The sequence below is a fragment of the Drosophila navojoa genome, chromosome 2 (assembly GCF_054131105.1).
Source record: "Drosophila navojoa isolate 15081-1374.11 chromosome 2, UAZ_NAV_1.0, whole genome shotgun sequence".
Classification (NCBI taxonomy): Eukaryota; Metazoa; Arthropoda; class Insecta; order Diptera; family Drosophilidae; genus Drosophila; species Drosophila navojoa.
Window position 1 is genome coordinate 22942059 of NC_142890.1, and position 19913 is coordinate 22961971.

General features: G+C 42.4%; 5 protein-coding genes across 6 annotated transcripts; 2 read left to right on the top strand and 3 right to left on the bottom strand.

The window, feature by feature from the left end:
* Positions 1 to 300: 300 nt before the first annotated feature.
* superdeath (Suppressor of ER stress-induced death) lies at positions 301 to 9153 on the top strand. Of its 2 annotated transcripts, none has more exons than XM_089256932.1 (7): positions 301 to 765; positions 5327 to 6074; positions 6281 to 6436; positions 6492 to 7872; positions 7935 to 8140; positions 8211 to 8519; positions 8579 to 9153. In XM_089256932.1, the coding sequence occupies exons 2-7, from the start codon at positions 5347 to 5349 to the stop codon at positions 8811 to 8813; spliced, it is 3015 nt and encodes a 1004-aa protein (XP_089113058.1). In that variant the 5' UTR covers positions 301 to 765; positions 5327 to 5346; the 3' UTR covers positions 8814 to 9153. The 2 variants fall into 2 exon arrangements, with proteins under 2 accessions (XP_089113058.1, XP_089113063.1); XM_089256937.1 differs by having other exon boundaries at positions 301 to 589.
* LOC108659378 (endoplasmic reticulum GDP-fucose transporter) lies at positions 6703 to 10417 on the bottom strand. Its single transcript, XM_018112257.3, has 2 exons — positions 10257 to 10417; positions 6703 to 10198 (listed from the first exon to the last, which is right to left on the bottom strand). The coding sequence occupies exon 2, from the start codon at positions 10174 to 10176 to the stop codon at positions 9178 to 9180; it is 999 nt and encodes a 332-aa protein (XP_017967746.1). The 5' UTR covers positions 10177 to 10198; positions 10257 to 10417; the 3' UTR covers positions 6703 to 9177.
* A 2498-nt stretch (positions 10418 to 12915) lies between these two features.
* On the bottom strand, positions 12916 to 14728 carry Ir94g (Ionotropic receptor 94g). Its single transcript, XM_018112255.3, has one exon. The coding sequence runs from the start codon at positions 14676 to 14678 to the stop codon at positions 13047 to 13049; it is 1632 nt and encodes a 543-aa protein (XP_017967744.1). The 5' UTR covers positions 14679 to 14728; the 3' UTR covers positions 12916 to 13046.
* A 183-nt stretch (positions 14729 to 14911) lies between these two features.
* Ir94f (Ionotropic receptor 94f) lies at positions 14912 to 16865 on the bottom strand. Its single transcript, XM_018112254.3, has one exon. The coding sequence runs from the start codon at positions 16707 to 16709 to the stop codon at positions 15024 to 15026; it is 1686 nt and encodes a 561-aa protein (XP_017967743.1). The 5' UTR covers positions 16710 to 16865; the 3' UTR covers positions 14912 to 15023.
* Positions 16866 to 17579: 714 nt separating this feature from the next.
* eIF3d1 (eukaryotic translation initiation factor 3 subunit d1) lies at positions 17580 to 19880 on the top strand. Its single transcript, XM_018103642.2, has 4 exons — positions 17580 to 17936; positions 18058 to 18693; positions 18752 to 19044; positions 19106 to 19880. The coding sequence occupies exons 1-4, from the start codon at positions 17738 to 17740 to the stop codon at positions 19667 to 19669; spliced, it is 1692 nt and encodes a 563-aa protein (XP_017959131.1). The 5' UTR covers positions 17580 to 17737; the 3' UTR covers positions 19670 to 19880.
* Positions 19881 to 19913: the final 33 nt, after the last annotated feature.

Below are 19913 nucleotides of genomic sequence, written 5' to 3' on the forward strand. Positions count from 1 at the left end.
TATACATATATATTTTTTAAAGCAACGTTTCCATTGTTATTATTCAAGTTAGAAAATTGCATATGCGGCGAAACACATATGTATGTACATACATATATTTTATTGTTGGCTCGCTGCAAAACAGTTTCTCACCACATTAGGAAGTTCAATACAAAGATAATTTACATAAGTGCGCGACTGCTTACTTTTTCGTTGCTCCTAATTCACCCACTCATCGGTCAGAACTGTTACTCTCACTATCACTCTCCCTCTCTCGATTTTGATCTGAACGTACGCTGGATACAATTATGTTGTCGCTCTTGGTGTTGCGCTTTTAGTCACTGGTCGGCCGTTACGCGTAACGGTTGTGCTGCCTCTCACGCTGGCTGGTGTGATACTTGAATAAATTGCATTTATGTATATAAACTAAACCAAACATCAGCGTAGAAAGCAAATTTATTTCTGCTGAAAATCAGATTTGTTTACTTTTATTCAATTAAAAAACGCGCGCCTCTGAAAGTGTTGCCGTGACCGCTAAAATCTAGGCGAATTTAAATTCGTAATTGTATTGGTGACCATCACTGTGTCCCGCCCGACAGCGAATGTCACTGTAGTGTAGTTTTACTAGTGCGTGTGTGTGTGTGTTAGTGCTTAGTGCCTTGAACGAACGATTGCAGCTGAGCGCAACCCAAACGCAAACTGCATATAACAGTAAACCAGCAGAATAGTCAAAATTGCAAGAAGAACTGTAGTAGGAAGCGACGCAGCTAGCAAAGAAAAAAAAAGGTAAAATACAAATTCGTCAAAGTTTTGACTTGTCGTTTATTGCTCTGATAATTTTAAGTATTATTTGAATTCGTAATGCATAAAGTGCTTGTCGTTTCCAAGATGTGATCCATATAGATATGTATGTGTGTATGTCTGAATTGAGCCAGTATATACAAACGTATATATGTACATATGTATTAAGTATGTGTATAGGCATATTTGTATAAACACAATGCTAAAACCGTGAACTTATCAACACTTCATTTAATTTCATTTTTATTTGTGCACATTTCTAATTTGTTTATTTTCTATACAATATCCATTCAACTTGTTCATGTTTTCGCACACATCCCCCAGCATCAATTTGAATTTTGCATCTGTTTGAGATAAACACCATTTGGCTGGATGCCGGCTTTATAGCTTCCAGACACTTGATATCTACAAGTAGAGGCGTAAGTATACATACATATGTATGTATGTATGTATCTGTATCTGCATGGGTGTGTGTGTATGTCTTTTTTGTTTGCCAACTCAGACAGGATCCATAAACAATTTGCTCAAATTTTCCTTCCGCTGAGCAATCATTTAATTATTTTTATAACCATTCATAGATGGAACTCGTAAAAAAGCTTATAAACATGTGTTAGCCTAAATATATGTACATACATATGTATATATGTATGCATATAAATTGAAGAGAAAATTGTATTTAACTTTGCAATTTTTGTAATTCATTCAGCTGCCGAAATTTAATTAGTGCCCAAGTGCAAATTGAACTGGCCAGCCGCAGATCACTTCTTCATTTGTACTCACCCACATACACACACACACACACACACACACAAACACACTTATACAGACATACATATATGTATGTATATACAAATATCATAGGTCAACGTGCAATAAATCTACAATTTATAATCTCGCGTGTGGCACAGACAACGATGTAAATATCTTTTGATGTTTTAATCATACGGACAGTTAATTTGAAGAGAAATCAATATGATTTAGCACAAATTAATTAATTGAAAAATCAAATGCAATCTCAATTTTGGCATTACTTGTAAATTTGATTTATGAATTTGACGAATTTGCCTAAATATAGTCGCTTAGCAATTCATGTCCATGTATTAATTATGGCTTGACAAGACGAATAGACAGTTAACATCATCAGCAGCATAATGATCATTATAATCATCATTGGGCTTGTGAATTTGATCAATAAAATATTGCTATAAATTTGAACTCTCGCAATGGGACCATGGACCCCCCATTGGGAGAGGGAGCGCAGACATATGAGACGCACCATGCGGAGGCGTTGTATCATCTCAGTTTATGTTGTTATTTTTTTGCCTATGTTTTTTTTTTTTTTTTTTTAACGAAGGTCAGAGTGTCGGCGTCGGCATCGGCGTCGGCGTCGCCGGCAGAACGACCAGTGTTTAATTGTGGCAATTTGCAGCGGACAGCAGATCAAATTAATGTCATAACTCAATTAGCCGGCATTCGGTCACACATATGCAAATGGGTGAAGTGGGTTTAAAGTTTAAACAGATGCAGACAAACACGCATACATACATATGTGTATATATGTATGTATATGTGTATAAACGATTATCGTCGGAGATGTTTCCAGTTATGTTGTCTCAGAGTACCTCACTGTATCAGCAAGGCTCGTGTTGACTCGACTTGACAGATGGGCAAATGGTACAATTAATCATGATGATAATGAGCAATCAAAATCTGTGATAATATATTGTATAATGTCGACAGTTTCTATATAAGTATTAACTTTTACATATATATTATTAGAAATAATCACAAAGTAAGCCTGAAAAAGTGAGGCTAATAATATAGTTACGAAGTAATTCTAATATCTGTGATAATATATAATCCCATGACTTTCTATATAAATATTAGTTGTATGTATTTAACAAAATCCTCTAAAAACTTCGCTTTTCGCCAAGTGTATTAGTTACAAAGCATTGCTTTCATATAGAAATAAATGTATACATTTTGATTTACAAACTGGAATAAGTAAAAAGTACAATAACCAATTTCAACGTTTTTCAAGCATATAATAAACTGTTTGACGAATAGTTAAAGTCGACTTGTGTTTGTCATAAGCACAATGATTCGCCGTTCGCTTGTAGAACTCAAGTTTTCAGCCCGGCCCTCATCTGTACGTCTCTGTACGGGCGTACGTCATAGCACTTGAGCAAGTTTTGCGTAAATGCACACTCAACGAAGAATTCATTAAAACTGGGAATAACTTTTATTTATGGATTTCCCATTATTCTACTACAAACCCATATAATTTAACTACATGCTCATTCGCATATATAAAATGGTTCCGCCTAATTAACAATTGGTTAAACCAAGCAAATATTGTTTACAGATCTCGTTCAGAATATTTTATAAAAGCCAAAAGTCATCTATTTGTATAAATCTAAATTTGTAATTTTCTTGTTATATAAATGATTCAAATATTCAGATGAGGCATTTATTTATTAATATAATTTTCTAAAAATTATTTAAAATTAAATCTTTAGAGTTTGATATCATGTTCGTCTGTCTGTTTGTATGAACAGGAACCATTAGCCTCCATTAAAAGTTAGTATGGGATGGAGTAGCCAGAAATTGAGGGAGATTTTTTATAAATATCAATTTATGTATCAATGTAAGCTATTTAGAATATATTAGCATTTCGCCTTTTCAAGCATATTATTGCTGGAGCAGCGTATTAAGGTAATCTGATTTAACTATGCCTAATTACTTGCCTATATATATGTTCGTATGTATGTATGTGTGTCTGTTGCCCAGTCGATATCACAGTCTCTCTCCAGGTTTGGCTCTCTGGAATGAAGACAAAGTACAGATCATTTATTGGTCTCTATGTATGCAGCAGTATGCTTTTCGAATTTATATTTAAGTAAAACGAAGCTAGAGTGCTTGACGCAGCAGAGGGTGCTCCCATTGGTCAGCCAAGGCTCGACTGCAACGACTCCTGACGTAGCACTCAACATTTGAGAGCGGCCTAGGCTTTGAGTGATTGTTGCCCTATATAAAGGGCAACAGCTGCAGCATTTCTTCAGTCGTCCACACATGATGGGGTCAGTCATACAGTGCAGTGAAGCGAAGTGAAGTGTGTGATCGATCAGCTAAGCATTAAGGACGGTCGAAATGCTTATAGGAAATACTTGGAAGAAAGACTTAGATGAGGGGATTAGAGGAAACAGAAGAGAGGCCTAATAAAAATACTGAAACAAAAATAAATAAAACAAGTAAGAAGACTCTAGTCGAGACTGCTCGACTAGGAGATACCCTGAACCCTCCAAGCTGATATTCTTATCAATCTGCACTTCTTTTATGCACGCACACATACATTTACATGCATCCACCCTCACGCGCCCGCGTTCTGCTAACTGCGCAGTAAGCAGCGACTGCGCTTGGGCTGCGCTGCAGTGTGGGCAATAGTATGAGAATTTACTTGGTGAATAACTTCTTTTGTAAACATACGATCTTAATGAAACTTTCAGGGCGTAATTATATGGTCAAAATGTGTGAACATTCCAAAGCACAAGTCTCTAGTACTTGAAATACGTTTTTTACGAATTGGGGGCGAAGGGGGCGTGGTATCAAAAATCTGTTGATTACAAAATGTTTGTATTCATCTTATATATATACACAGTAAATCTGAAGTCTCTACATCTAATAGTACTCCGATGAGGCTAAAAAAAAAAATCAATTTTTCGATTATTCTCGATAAAAAAGTTATCGGATGAGTTATCGAAAAAATAAAGCAAACTCGTACTGCGTATGGTATACACGAGTATGCACACAAAATGTCAGCTCTCTAGCTTTTATATCTTCTGAGATCTCGGCGTTCATACGGACGGACGGACGGACAGACGGACAGGGCTATATCGACTCAGCTCATCGTGCTGATCAAGAATATATATACTTTGTGGGGTCTGCGATGATTCCTTCTGCCTGTTACATACTTTTACACAAAAACATTATACCCTGATTTCCCATTTTCAATGGGTTCAGGGTATAATAAGCAGGGGAAATACTTAGAGGAAATACAAGTACCATATTGACTTGCTAAGAATTATATTCCATTTATTGGTTTTGATAAACTCGTTTGCATGCTGGACAATTTCCCTTCTAAATGCAATATGTAGGGGGGAAATTCGATAAACCTAGTGAACTAGAACTTTTCTGAAGGGCGAAATTATTTAATTATGCACACATATTAGCATTAAATATCACTTACAACCCCTTATCTTGACCGCAAGGAACGTGCATGCATGCACGATTTGATCAGCCCGCGTCGCGAGGGTTGAAGGAAACCACTGAAGTGGTCGTTGCTGGGATTGATAAATAACGTGCAACTGCAACCTGCAACCTGCAACCTGCAGATGCATATTGAGTTACCACATGAGTTACACAACCACAACAACACAAGCTTTCGTTTAGGCATTGCAAATTGTGACGGAAGTGGAAGCGGAAGTGGTGTAGTCCGCCACACCATCCACACACTCACAACTAATCAATGGCATCTTCTTCTGCACAGGTTAGGGCCAAAGCATCGACATGGTAGTCAAAGAAATGCCCCTGCACGAGAATCTCAGCCTGGAGAACAGACACGGCAATGCCCATGCAGTGCCGGCCAGCAGCAACGCGCCAGCAGCCACAACCACATTCTCAGGCATGGGACGCCGTTATAGCGTGTCCCTGACGACGGCGGTGCTGCTGGCGTCCTTCTTCGTTTGCACACTGCTCGCCGTTGGCTTCATCGTTTACAATTTCGCGACTTGCGGACACCTGGAGGCGGCGCCCGGCGAGAACATAATCTGCACCAGCGTCCACTTGCGCAACTCGAAGCATTCGAAAGGTGCCAGCGGTGGGTCCAAATACGATCGGGATGTTCGCCTGCCGACCTCCATCCAGCCCCTCAAATACAACATCACATTGGAGCCCGAGATGAGCGGCAACTTCAGCTTCGCGGGCAGCGTTCAGATACGCGTGCGAGTGCTCGAGGATTGCTACAACATAACCATGCACGTCGAGGACCTGAACATCACACGCAACGATGTGGCCGTCTATCGGGCACTGCCTGGCGGCAAGGACGGATGGGAAGAGAACAGCCTGCGCATCCACAAGCAGTATCTGGTGGGGGCCAAGCAGTTCTTCATCATCCAGCTGTACGACAAACTACGCCGCGGCACGGAATACGTGGTGCACATTCGCTACACCGGCATTATAAAGGACTACTTGCAGGGCTTCTACCGCAGCTCCTATGAGGTGCTCAATGAGACCAGGTGAGCTACGTATCATAATAGGTTTGAGCTGAATAAGTCTAGAAAAATTAGACGTGTAAATGTTGTATAAAATGAACCCCAAAACAGGTTCCTATAGAATTCCGCCGTAAAGGGATTTATTTCTTAAGCATAGAAAAGGTTAACAAACCAACAAAAACACATTTTATTCATTATAAACATGATTTTTATCCTTTTCACTTTCTCAGGTGGCTGGCCTCTACACAGTTCCAGGCCACGGACGCACGACGTGCCTTTCCCTGTTTCGATGAGCCGGCGCTGAAGGCGAATTTTACGCTGCACATAGCGCGTCCTCGACATCTGACCAGCATCTCCAACATGCCTATTATCTACAGCAACAATCAGTAAGAATCATTGACAAAATAATAATTATGCCTAATAACATAAAATTTCTCGCAGCGAATCGTTGGCCAATTATGTCTGGGATCACTTTGCCGAGTCGCTGCCCATGTCCACCTACCTGGTGGCCTTCGCCATCACCGACTTCAAGCACATCTCATCTGGCAACTTTTCGGTCTGGGCTCGAGCCGATGCCATCAAATCAGCCGAGTATGCGTTGAGCGTGGGCCCGAAGATTCTGGACTTTCTGCAGAGCTTTTTCGGCATCCCATTTCCGTTGCCGAAGATCGATATGATAGCGCTGCCGGAATTTCAGGCTGGCGCCATGGAGAACTGGGGCCTCATCACATTCCGGGAGACGGCCATGCTGTACGACAAGGGCGTGGCCACCGCCAGCAACAAGCAGCACATTGCCTCTGTGGTCGGGCACGAGCTGGCCCACCAGTGGTTCGGTAATCTGGTCACGCCCAGTTGGTGGTCGGATATTTGGCTGAACGAAGGCTTCGCCAGCTACATGGAGTATCTGACTGCGAATGCCGTGGCGCCCGAATGGAAGCTGCTCGATGAGTTTGTGGTTAATGAAATGCAAACTGTATTTCAATTAGATGCGCTCACCTCTACGCATAAGATCTCGCAGGAGGTCGGCAATCCGCAGGAGATTTTCGAGCTGTTCGATCGGATTTCATATGCAAAAGGCTCCACTGTGATCCGCATGATGAGCCATTTTCTCACTGATACGGTATTCAGGCGAGGACTGAGTAAGTATTTGAGTGAGATGGCATACAAATCCGCCACCCAGGACGATCTGTGGCGCTTCCTCACAGACGAAGCGAAAACATCAGGTCTGCTGGATAGCAGCACAAGTGTGAAGGCCATCATGGATACCTGGACGCTGCAAGCTGGCTATCCAATGGTGAAGATCTCCCGGCACCCCAATTCGGACGCTGTACGCCTGGACCAGGAGCGTTTCGTCTACGGCAACAGCAGCCATGCGAACGGCCATCCGCTTTGGTGGATACCCATCACGTTTACGACCGCGGACGAGCTTCATTTTGACAATACTCGGCCCACAACGTGGATACCGTGCACAAAAACTTATGAGCTCAACAATCGCAACCTCTCCACGGCCAAATGGTTTATATTCAATATACAGCAAACGGGCTTTTACCGGGTCAACTACGACTTGGACAACTGGCGTGCAATAACTCAGCATCTGATGGACGCGACGCAGCTCGATCAAATCGCGCCCGCCAATCGAGCCCAGCTCATCGATGACGTCATGAATTTGGCCCGCGGCTCCTATCTGTCCTATGACACGGCCTTGAATCTAACTCGCTATCTGGCATACGAAACGAACCGCGTGGCCTGGAAGGCAGCGATTACCAACTTTAACTTTATCGATTCCATGTTTATTAACTCGGGTGATTACGATTTGCTTAAGGTATGTAAACTGTTTGCTAGCAGAGTCGAAGCATATGGATCTCACCTTGGTTAAATTTCCAGAACTACCTATTGAAACTGCTGAGCAGGGTGTACAACGAGGTGGTGGACAAGGACTCGCAGAGCGACAACGAAAACATTCCGCTGCTGCTGAAGCGCTTCGAAATATTGAGCATGGCCTGTCATCTGGGCCAACAGCAATGCATCTCGGATAGCACCAAACAATTCCAAAACTGGGTACAAGCGCCCAATCCCGATACCTACAACCCGTATGTTCGATTGGCCGAAATTGATGAAGTTTGAATATATAATTAAATGTAAATTTGTTTATTTCTACAGAATCAATCCAAATATGCGCGGCATCGTTTACTGCGCGGCCATCCAGTACGGCACGGAGCACGAGTGGGACTTTGCCTTCGAGCGCTATGTGAAGACGAATGTGCCGGCGGAGAAGGAGTTGCTGCTGAGCGCGCTGGGCTGCTCCAAGGAGCCGTGGTTGCTGTACAGATACCTGCGTCGGTCCATTGCCGGCCAGCACATACGCAAGCAGGATGTCTTCCGTGTCTTTGCCGCCGTCTCCACCACAGTGGTGGGTCAGCAGATTGCGTTTGATTATTTGCGCAACAACTGGCAGGAGATAAACACTTAGTAAGCTGACCTACAGAAGTGCACCAGCAAAGCCTCATATAATTCCTATTCAATTCCAGCATGGGCTCGCAGATATCCAACATCCACACGTTGCTCAAGTTTGCCAGCAAGCGCATGAACTCCAAATTCCAACTGGCCGAGCTAGAAGACTTTGTCCGAGATGCGCGCTGGGCGTATGACAGGCCGCTTCAACAGATTTTGGAACAAGTCGACATTAACGTCGAGTGGATGAACCGCAACTACAACTCGATTGTCAAATGGCTGCAACGTGAGGCCGGAACACAACCCACGTAGGCAGAAGGACACGGATTACATCCCAGCGAGCGGCTGAGCTGCAGCAGTATTACATTTTCAAAGGAAATTGGAATTCACAATTTTTAGCATCGGGCAACCAGTGCATTTATGTATTTATATTTTATGTGTATGTCTTAGTATTTATATCGAGTATCATCACAGGACAAGTCAAAGCCAAAGAAACAACAGAACCACTTGTCCACACAAAATATAAAGAAATCCATTGTAAAGTTTATGTTTACTTTTAAAGTCCTAGGAGAATCTGGTACTTTTATTTCGAATATTCTTATATTGTACTTAAATGTAAATGAAATCATCATTAAATGTTTAAACTCGTAAACATTTCGAGAATGTGTTCGAATGCTTAATCACTTTTCACAGCGTTTCTTCTCAAACGACCAACTGGAAGACTAAGGACATTGGCGAACATCAGAGTGCCCACAAAGACGAGCACGGTGCCCAGCCAGTGATAGATTGTGAACGGATTGCGAAAGTAGACAATCGAAAAAACTAACGATACGAATTTGCGCAATGTCAGAATCAAGGTGACGGTCAGGGAGCTGCACTCAGTGGTCAGGAAATAAACAGAGCTAATGCACAAATGCTGCATCAGAATATTCCCAATCAAATAGAGGAGCAGCAGGGGCACAGCCACATCACCCAGCCATTCGAATCGATAGGTTTCACTTGCCATCGCCACAGCCCAATGCGCTTTGATGTTGTCATACATAAAGAAGAACGCGGGCAGCGGCAACAGGTGGGTGTAGAACAGTGCCTCGCGGGCGCACTTGCCATGTTTGCGATACAGCAGCTCCTGTGTGATGCCCATGTACGAGGAGATGAATAGCGCCAGCACCAGGAGCAGCACACCAACTAGCCACCAAAATATGTTTGCTTCTGCGTCACCATCGCCATGCCGTTTATCCACTGCCACATCCTGGCTAGAGAAATACGTGCAGATGAAAATGCCCACGGTAATCATGATGACTGCTATATACTGTTCAAGCCGATACTGACGTTTGAGGACTATGGTGCCAAGGCACATGTTCGATATCAGACTGCCTCCACGTATGATCATGTGCAGCGTCATGGGCACATTCAGATGGAACACATAGTTATTGCACACACTTGTCAGAAAGAACATTATCACAAGCAGACCATAATCCCGCAGACTTATCACACGTTTCACGGTGCCGAATTTGGAGGTGAAGATGAATCCCTCCAAGGCAATAAATGCAAACTGTCCAGCGGTAACCAAATTACCTGCACCCGGGTCCAATTTGACGATCAATTCCAGAAATACAACAGCAGAACAACATCCAACAAAGACATTGGCCGTGGCCAAACAAGCTCTAAGATTCATTGCGCTGGCCAAGCCAATTGGACTGAAAATATTCCAATAATTATATTCGAGCTAGCTAATAATTTATAAGACAGTCTCACCTTTGACCATGAATTCAAGCCATTGGCCCTTCGCTCAAAAACTTTCTTTTGACCATGTCAACAAAAACAAATTGCCACAGGTGGTCAAAGAGATGGTACGCTGATCAGATACCAGGGATACTAAACTATATTGAAAAATTAAATCAAATGTTTCTAAATTATGTTATGAAATGAATTATACATAATTAAATCTGCGAATTAATTAAATATATAGAGAACAGTTTAAAGTAAATTTATAAATTAGCAAATATATATACGTTGATTAGCTCAAACCACTGACCAGAGAACACATAGACTAGACATGTAGAACAAATTTTTCTACAGCTCGAAACTGTTAAGTTGAGCGACCGCTATACTTCGTATTTGCTCGGCTCGGTCGCTGGAGGTTCGAGCAATGAAAATACTGCATGACAAAAACAGTGCGCTGTGAGCGCTCAACCGAAATGGTCCCAATTCCGTATGAAGCGCAGCTATGAGCCATTTTTTCTACTCTTTCTCTCTCTCAGTCCCTCTCTCTCGCTCTCTGTGGTCGCTGAAATCATCACTCTCAGCCGCGCACAGAAATTGAAATTTTTGTTCGCGACGATCCCAGCTCTTTCCTTTTAAGTGAAGGGTATACCGAAATTTGTAAAGCGTTTGCCACGTTCATACAAAATGCTAGCTTTTTCATAATTATTTCTAAAAAGGGTATGAAAGTGTTGATGCTCATAATGAAAATGTTTTCGCGATGAGCATGCACACACACAGTCTTCGTTGCTACATGTATTATGAGCATTTGTATGCCTGTGTGCGAAGCTCTTGCTGCCTGTAGCAATTTTAAAGCCCAGCATTTGCATTTGGTCGATCATGAGAAGTGCTCACATACATACATACATATGTATATATGTACATTTGATTGTGTGTACGCATGCGATACGATGGATTAGCACTTGTAGAAGCATTTGTTTGCCTATTTGCCTTTACATGTGCGTGTGTGTATGTGCATGTGTGTATGCATGGGACATGAACATTGGCGTGTGCCTACCTCAACTTAGAATTGTCTGAATGATTTTGGAGAGGCGCGCTTATACATACATATGTATGTATGTATTTATGTAAGTAGCTGATCAACTAAAGTGACAAGTGCATATGCCAATTCTTTGTGGCACTGTGACCGGCGAATAACTCATACTGTATGTGTATGTGTGTAGTATAGTTACTGGCGGGTAACTCGCGCTTACATTTAAGCACCTGGATTTAATTTTAATGATCGTGGGTTGGCTATCAGAAGGAATTAAAAAAAAAGTTTAGTACCTTATTAAGCTCAGTATACGAAATGGGATGCGATTTTCGATCCCTTGTACCTGTTCATATATTTACATATGTACATATACAGGTGCATGACAATAAAAAAAAATTCTAAAAAGAATTGGCATATGCACTTGTCACTTTAGTTGATCAGCTACTTACATAAATACATACATACATATGTATGTATAAGCGCGCCTCTCCAAAATCATTCAGACAATTCTAAGTTGAGGTAGGCACACGCCAATGTTCATGTCCCATGCATACACACATGCACATACACACACGCACATGTAAAGGCAAATAGGCAAACAAATGCTTCTACAAGTGCTAATCCATCGTATCGCATGCGTACACACAATCAAATGTACATATATACATATGTATGTATGTATGTGAGCACTTCTCATGATCGACCAAATGCAAATGCTGGGCTTTAAAATTGCTACAGGCAGCAAGAGCTTCGCACACAGGCATACAAATGCTCATAATACATGTAGCAACGAAGACTGTGTGTGTGCATGCTCATCGCGAAAACATTTTCATTATGAGCATCAACACTTTCATACCCTTTTTAGAAATAATTATGAAAAAGCTAGCATTTTGTATGAACGTGGCAAACGCTTTACAAATTTCGGTATACCCTTCACTTAAAAGGAAAGAGCTGGGATCGTCGCGAACAAAAATTTCAATTTCTGTGCGCGGCTGAGAGTGATGATTTCAGCGACCACAGAGAGCGAGAGAGAGGGACTGAGAGAGAGAAAGAGTAGAAAAAATGGCTCATAGCTGCGCTTCATACGGAATTGGGACCATTTCGGTTGAGCGCTCACAGCGCACTGTTTTTGTCATGCAGTATTTTCATTGCTCGAACCTCCAGCGACCGAGCCGAGCAAATACGAAGTATAGCGGTCGCTCAACTTAACAGTTTCGAGCTGTAGAAAAATTTGTTCTACATGTCTAGTCTATGTGTTCTCTGGTCAGTGCTCAAACGAACAAGATCCGTTGTTTCATTTACTTGAGCAACTATTTTTTGTTCCGCCTTAAATGTGATAACGCAGCTCCGACTTAACAGACTTCCAGTAACCAAACTACAGAGTGTTAACGATTTTTTACGTCTGTAAAATTAACAGTTTGACGTTACTTTATTGAATTCTTACGTTCGCATTCAACTTATAAAAAACTGAAAACGTAAACGTAAAACGTAAAACTCAACTAATATTTTATGAAGTTTCAATTGATTTTTCTCACGTAAGTGCAAATACTCAAATAAACACTAGAAATATTCTTCCGACAGACCTATGTGTTGGTAAGTTCATTAAAATAAAATCTAAGTTTATAATTAGAATACTTAATTATACTGCACGTCCTTATTTGGGTTCATAAAAATACCATTAAAACCAGCCATCGATTTGTTTGGCTATTAATATTTATTTTCATATACGGAACTCAAGTAAACTATTATTGACAGAGCTCCAATGGGTATATGCTTTCACCCTTAACTCTTTAATTGTTTAGCCAATATGTTGCGTGATATACAGCTAGCTCGATGCCGAAGAGTGCGAGGCTAATTATGATACCGAGTAGATAAGCTAGCAGGACATCATATAAGTCCTGGATGAACAGCGAATGAAAACTTCGTGCTTCTCCTAATTCCTGAATTTCCAGTTTGCCCGCCTGCACCATGTAGTAGAAGCTCTTGGTTACCCAATAGTTATGCAGGCCCGATTCACTCAATTGCAAGATGAAATTATGTAGCGTGGCGCGATGCGGCGAGTTCTCCGGAATGACCAAGCCGAAGGGTACATATTGATAGAAGCAAAAGTTCTCCGAGTAGTAGAACAACGGGCGGTGGCTGAACGCCTGTTGTTCCGCGTATAGCTGCCATTTGGTGTAGGTTACGGTGTAGGCGTACGAAGTGTTCAGGGAGTTACGGTGCCACTGCAGGTCCGACATCTTGTTGCTGAGGTAGAACACCTGCGAATATTTCGTCCGCATATCAAAATCATACAAATTGTGTTCGGATCTGATCCCGAAGATGCGCAGCTTGGAATTGGACAGTGCTTCAAAGCTGGTAATAGGTGTCTTGGCGGGCGGGGCGATAAACAACATCAGCATCCTGCCCTGCGCATTGCAGATCAACATAATGGCCAACACCTTCCAGCCAATTCCAAGTTGACGTCTATAGCGTTGCCAACGACACCTCAGCTGATCGTGGACTAGCCAAAGTACTGCCAGCAAGCAGAAGGTAATCGCTGGCATCATCCACAGGTACGCCTCTCGCAGCTCCACGAGTGGCTCCTTGGGCAGCATGGTGCACCAGCTGGCGATATTTGCTGGATATGCATACTGATGATAGCGGTCCAGGTGGCGCAGTGTCAGTGGCTGCACGCTTGCCGCTATATCCACGATGTTGTCGCGCGCCAGGTCCAATACTTGGATGTGGGTCAAGTACTTCAGCTCTTTCGCCTCGTCGATCAGCTGCAAGCTGGCATTGTGTTTGCGCGAGAACTCTGACACTATATCCCATACGTAGCCCAGCAGCCGAATATTCCCTGCCTTATCGCGATAGAGTATGGTGTTTGGCTCTGAGAGATCGGGCATCGTGCGAAGCCGAAAACCCATAAGATCAATTGTTTTGTCCGGATATATGTTTTGCTGATCCGAAAATGTTTGACTCTTCAGCATGAATTCGGGATACGCATCGTACACGTACAACGTCTGGGTCTGCCCAAAGTCCCCAAAAATGATGGCAACATTGAGCATCGACCTTTGCAGACAATACTGCAACACTCGGCTGACCAGGTCCACATCCGGATCGCTAGCTAGTTCTATGAGCAGTTTGGTCTCCCGAATATACCGCAAGCTGGTTGCGATTGTCTTTAGCAAATCGAGGCGATAGAGTCCAGGTAAACACGCCACGAACACCAGCTGTGCATTGACCAAGCTGCTCAGCTTTATAGCATCCACTGACCGCCACAAGAGCAAAGGAATGCTCTTGGCTACCCACGATAGCATTTTAACCAATTGGCACTCCTCACCGCCGTTCTCAGGATCATAATATACAATTGTAGTAATGCTGTTGATGCGAACAATGGCCGAGAGCAGCTCAGCATAGACTTTAAGACTATCATTCATGGCTAAGGTCTCAATGCAACTAACTGAACGTATTACCTAGTAATTATTATTCTAAGTATAAGGGATACAATGCTCATACACTCGATATTTGGGAGTGCTCTTAATTGCAATTGGCTTGCCTTTTTACAAATATATAAACTGACTGGATATGACGATATTCGTACTTGCATTTTAAAGCTTATATATAAAAACATTTTTGATTTTAATTTATTTTTATTTTGTGAAATTATATTTCATATATTTGCAGTTACATATAAGCATTTAGACAAAGGTGCAGAAGAGTATTGAAGCAACCGCTATTCAGATTAGAAATATTACGTTAATTATTTGCTTCGGCTCAAACTTCTACAATGTGTTTAGGCAAACATTGATATAGTACGAAAGTAACTCAAAGACAAATATCAGTATTGATGCGGCCATTGCGTAGCCATATAGCCGCAGTATAAAATCTATATCAGTGTACTTCAGTGGTGTTATTTCATTCTGTGGACTCAAGTCCTCCAGTTTGTGTTGGCCCGCGTGCAGTAAATCGTAAAAATTGTGCCTCATATAAAAGTTAAGAATTCCGCTTTGACGCAAACGAACGATATACAAATTCAATTGATGGCGATGCAAAAAGTTTTCGCGAAACAATAACGAGTTGAGTGACTGTCGAAATATACAAATATCTGTGGAGTACCGAAACAAGGGTCGCTTGAAGTAGCTCTGCAGTTCCGCATAGAAGTGCCATTTGAGGCCGTAGACCGTGTAACCATACGAGGTATTCAGACTATTCCGCAGCAATACAAATTTGGTCATGTTCTCGTATGATATGAAGCTCGATGCGTACTTGATTCGCATCTCCTCGGGATACTGATTGAAGCTGGAATGCAATCCAACTATCCGTAATCCAGCTGCCTGCAGTTGGTCCAAAGTGGAGATGAATTGAAGTCGTTGGGGATGAATAAAGAGGGCCGAAAGCTGCGCCACCACCGTGCAGAGCAGCGTGAGTTGAATCAGTGAGGGGATTAAGATCAGAAGGGCTCTGCCTAGCAGTCGACGTTTACGTATCCATCGTGTCAAACAGTAAATAATGGCTATGTAGACCCACATCCAGGGTGACTCCAGCACTCCTCGGATGGCCGCACGAGGACTCAGCATACGCTCAACTGGCAGCATCGTGCATAAGCCTCTAACGGCAACGGGAGTGCTGAACATTGCAATGTGTCTTCTCGACGACATAATCATCGGGTAGATACTGATGGTGATGTCGATTTCGTCGTTTTGTATTTGCTCCAAAAGCTTGAAATAACCGCTCTTTATGGAGTTGACTTGGCTCGAAGTGGGATCCAAGCTCAGCTCTAGTGTGGCATTCAATTTTTGTGCAAAGACGCTCAAGATCCGCCAGAGCATACCACTAGTTACCGCATTCCCATTGCGATCCTTGTACATAACTACATACGGCTGCGATAGATCGGGTCGTGTCCTTAAAATCTGCCCCTGTAGGTTGGCCAGCTTATTGGGATAGAGGGGCGATGTGGCACTGTAGACCTGCGATAGTAATCCGAATGTGGGAAACATCCGATATCCATAAAAGGCGCCTGTCCTAAAGAAATCGCCGAACATAAGCAACGCGTTCGGAATAAGCAAATCCTGGCATTTCTTAAGAATATCTCGACTCAGTTGCAGCTGCAGCTCGACTGGACTCGAATCCTTGTCGCAAAGCTGTAGCAGGAGCGGCACCTCCCTCATCTGGTTCAGCATCACACTCAGCGCGTTGAGCACAGTGTTATACGAGTCAGCGTCCAAGCACACCAACCCAAGAATATTTGCATTCTGCTCTTCCTTTAAAAAGGGCCTATAATACAAATCGCTCCATACCAAAGTTGCTGCGGTTACGTTACTTCTCAGTAACTTTTCAATCCAGCACTCACACTCGTCGGCCTTGTAGTACAAAACTGTGCCGAATCGAAGCTCAGTTAGCAAATGCAACCAAAAGCTAGCCAACTGCTGGGAATTTGGAAAATTGTTCACGGACTGTTTCACCCACATTTTGAAAGGAACTGTTGGATTGGCGATTTGTCCTGGATGCTTTTATAAGCGCGCTACAGAATTGAATTGTCAGCATGTTTAAGGGCTGACTTGCATATAAGCGTAACGAATGCGAATCGAAAATCTCGATAGCTAAGTTAATGAGCCCAATGAAAGGTGAAAAGCTTTCTCACAAATTGAACTGCCGAACTAATATTGCTAACAGTCTTAAATATAATATTAACCGGTATGCAAAGCAGCTACAGTCGAGAAAACCCGATTTCATAATACTTTTTCACACTGCAAAAGCAGTACAGCATTCTGATTTACAACTAAAAACACCTTATGTGTATAAAAATAAATCTTTCAGAACTTCCACTCTTTCAATTCAATATTAAAGACGAAATTTCGTTGCCAGACAAAAAGGAGTTTGTACAAAACCAATATGCTTTACTTCGTATGTAATATTAAGCCCAAAACAATGCACACTTGCATTCTATTTAATTTGCAGGTAAACTATCATAGAATATTTCCACAATACAAAAGAGTTTGTAAATCTGCATAATAATATTCAATAATAATATTCTCTGCGGAGGAGATGTACCCCCTGAACTCTGCTGCTTCATTATAAGTTACATGTCTACAATGTAAAATACATATTTATAAGCCCGCCCATTAGACTCCATGCAATGGAAGCTGCGCTATATACAAAATTAAAAATATTTTATAATGGGTAGTTTGTAATATCAATGCGTTCAGTCATATACTATAATTTTCACATTTAATTGTTTAAATGTAATATTTTCCGTTAAATAAAATATACACGATAAATGGAATCACGTAATCGTTACTTTAAGAATAATCAGTAGTCGTTACTGGTTCATGAATACCGCACATCTCTAAGAGTAATCGCGGTAACTGTCGCTCTCTCCTTCGCATCGAATTTGCGAGCCCGTCACGGTTTTCTTTTCCACACTGGCTTCATAATTTTTGCGGGTTTACAATTGCATAAAATAATTGAGAAGAGGTCAACTAGTAACAAGAGAGAAATGAGCGAAACTATTAATACCGCGGCTCAGTTTCCGAGCTTCGAGAAACCGACCGTGCAGTTCAATGAAAAGGGCTGGGGACCATGCGAGCTGCCGGACACGTTTAAGGATGTCCCATACCAGCCATTCAGCAAGAACGATCGCCTGGGCAAGATCTGCGATTGGACAAGCACCTCCAATAATGACAAGAAGTATCAAAGTATGTTTCATCCAAATTTGTATTTTGCATATGCACAAAGTGAGGTTATGTTCAAACGCCTTTGCTATGTTTGTGTGTGTGTGTCGTGGCAACGAATACGAGACTAATCATTTGTTTGCAGACAAATATGCTTCTACTTTTGGCACCGGCAATCAATATGCCTATTATCATGAGGAGGATGAGACAACTTTCCACCTAGTGGATACGGCGCGAGTTCAGAAGCCACCTCATCAACGCGGACGCTTCCGCAATATGCGTAATTCACGATCTGGACGTGGCCGCAATGCTCGCGGCGGTCTCAATACGCATGGTCATGGCATGACCACACTAAACAGCAAGAATGTGAAGGCGCGTGATCCTCGCCGAGGTGTGGGCAAGCGATTTGGCAATCGTGGTCCCCCACCCAAGATGCGCGAGTCTTCCGTAGCTGTGCGTGCCGACTGGGCCTCCATTGAGGAGATGGACTTCCCGCGTCTTATGAAGCTTTCTTTGCCGAACATAAAGGAAGGTGAAGATATCACAACTTGTGGCACCCTCGAGTACTATGATAAGACGTACGATCGCATCAATGTGAAGAACGAGAAACCGCTGCAAAAGATTGATAGAATTGTGCATACCGTAACCACGACCGATGATCCTGTCATACGTCGTCTATCAAAAACGATTGGTAATGTCTTTGCCACGGATGCCATATTGGCTACCATTATGTGCTCAACGCGTTCCAACTACTCGTGGGATATTGTCATCGAAAAAGTTGGTAAGGTATATTTAGATTATACCAAAAGTAACTGCTCTAACTATACTTTTAACTACAGGCGAGAAGATCTTCATGGATAAACGAGACCATACCGAATTCGATTTGCTAACCGTGAATGAGACTAGCGTTGAGCCACCTACTGATGACGACAGCTCGTGCAATTCGCCGCGTAATCTGGCGATTGAGGCAACCTTTATAAACCACAACTTTAGCCAGCAAGTGCTCAAGACCGGCGACCAGGAGGCCAAGTATAAATTTGAGGAACCCAATCCATTTATCAGCGAAGATGAGGACATCCAAGTGGCTAGTGTTGGCTATCGCTACAAGAAATGGGAACTGGGAAGCGACATTGTAAGCACTAATTATTCTTTATTCAAATAATGTATATTAATTTGAATACTATTAACAACAGGTTCTTGTGGCCCGCTGCGAACATGATGGTGTGCTGCAAACCCCGAGCGGAGAACCCCAGTTTTTGTCGATCAAGGCACTAAACGAATGGGACTCCAAACTGGCCAATGGCGTTGAGTGGCGCCAGAAATTGGATACGCAACGCGGCGCTGTGTTGGCTAACGAGCTGAGAAACAATGCCTGCAAACTAGCCAAGTGGACGGTGCAAGCTGTGCTCGCAGGCTCCGATCAGCTAAAACTGGGCTATGTATCGCGTATTAATCCTCGTGATCATTCGCGTCACGTTATCCTTGGCACGCAGCAGTTTAAGCCGCATGAGTTTGCCACGCAGATTAATCTGAGCATGGACAACGCCTGGGGCATTTTGCGGTGTATTATTGACCTTGTGATGAAGCAGAAGGACGGAAAATATCTGATCATGAAGGATCCCAACAAGCCGATTATTCGCTTGTACGATATTCCCGATAATACATTTGATTCTGATGACTCGGACGATGGCGAGGGCGATGACGGTGAAGGTTTCCAGCAGGTCTACAACTATGCCAACAACAGCAACAAGATTTAGTTTTATTTCCAGCTCTGTTTGCATCTTAAAGTTATAAACACAAACACATTCAAGCATATAAACATACTCGTATAATCATAACCCAATAACCGGTTAAACAATGCCACAACACATTTCTATATTTGTTGGCATTAGCTTTAATCATATGATTTTAAGTTGGCTGCAATTGCAAGATCAACGAATTCCGAGTAAAGCGCAGAATGGAAACAGACTTGGAAAGTTGTGGTTTATTTATCTGGTGGGT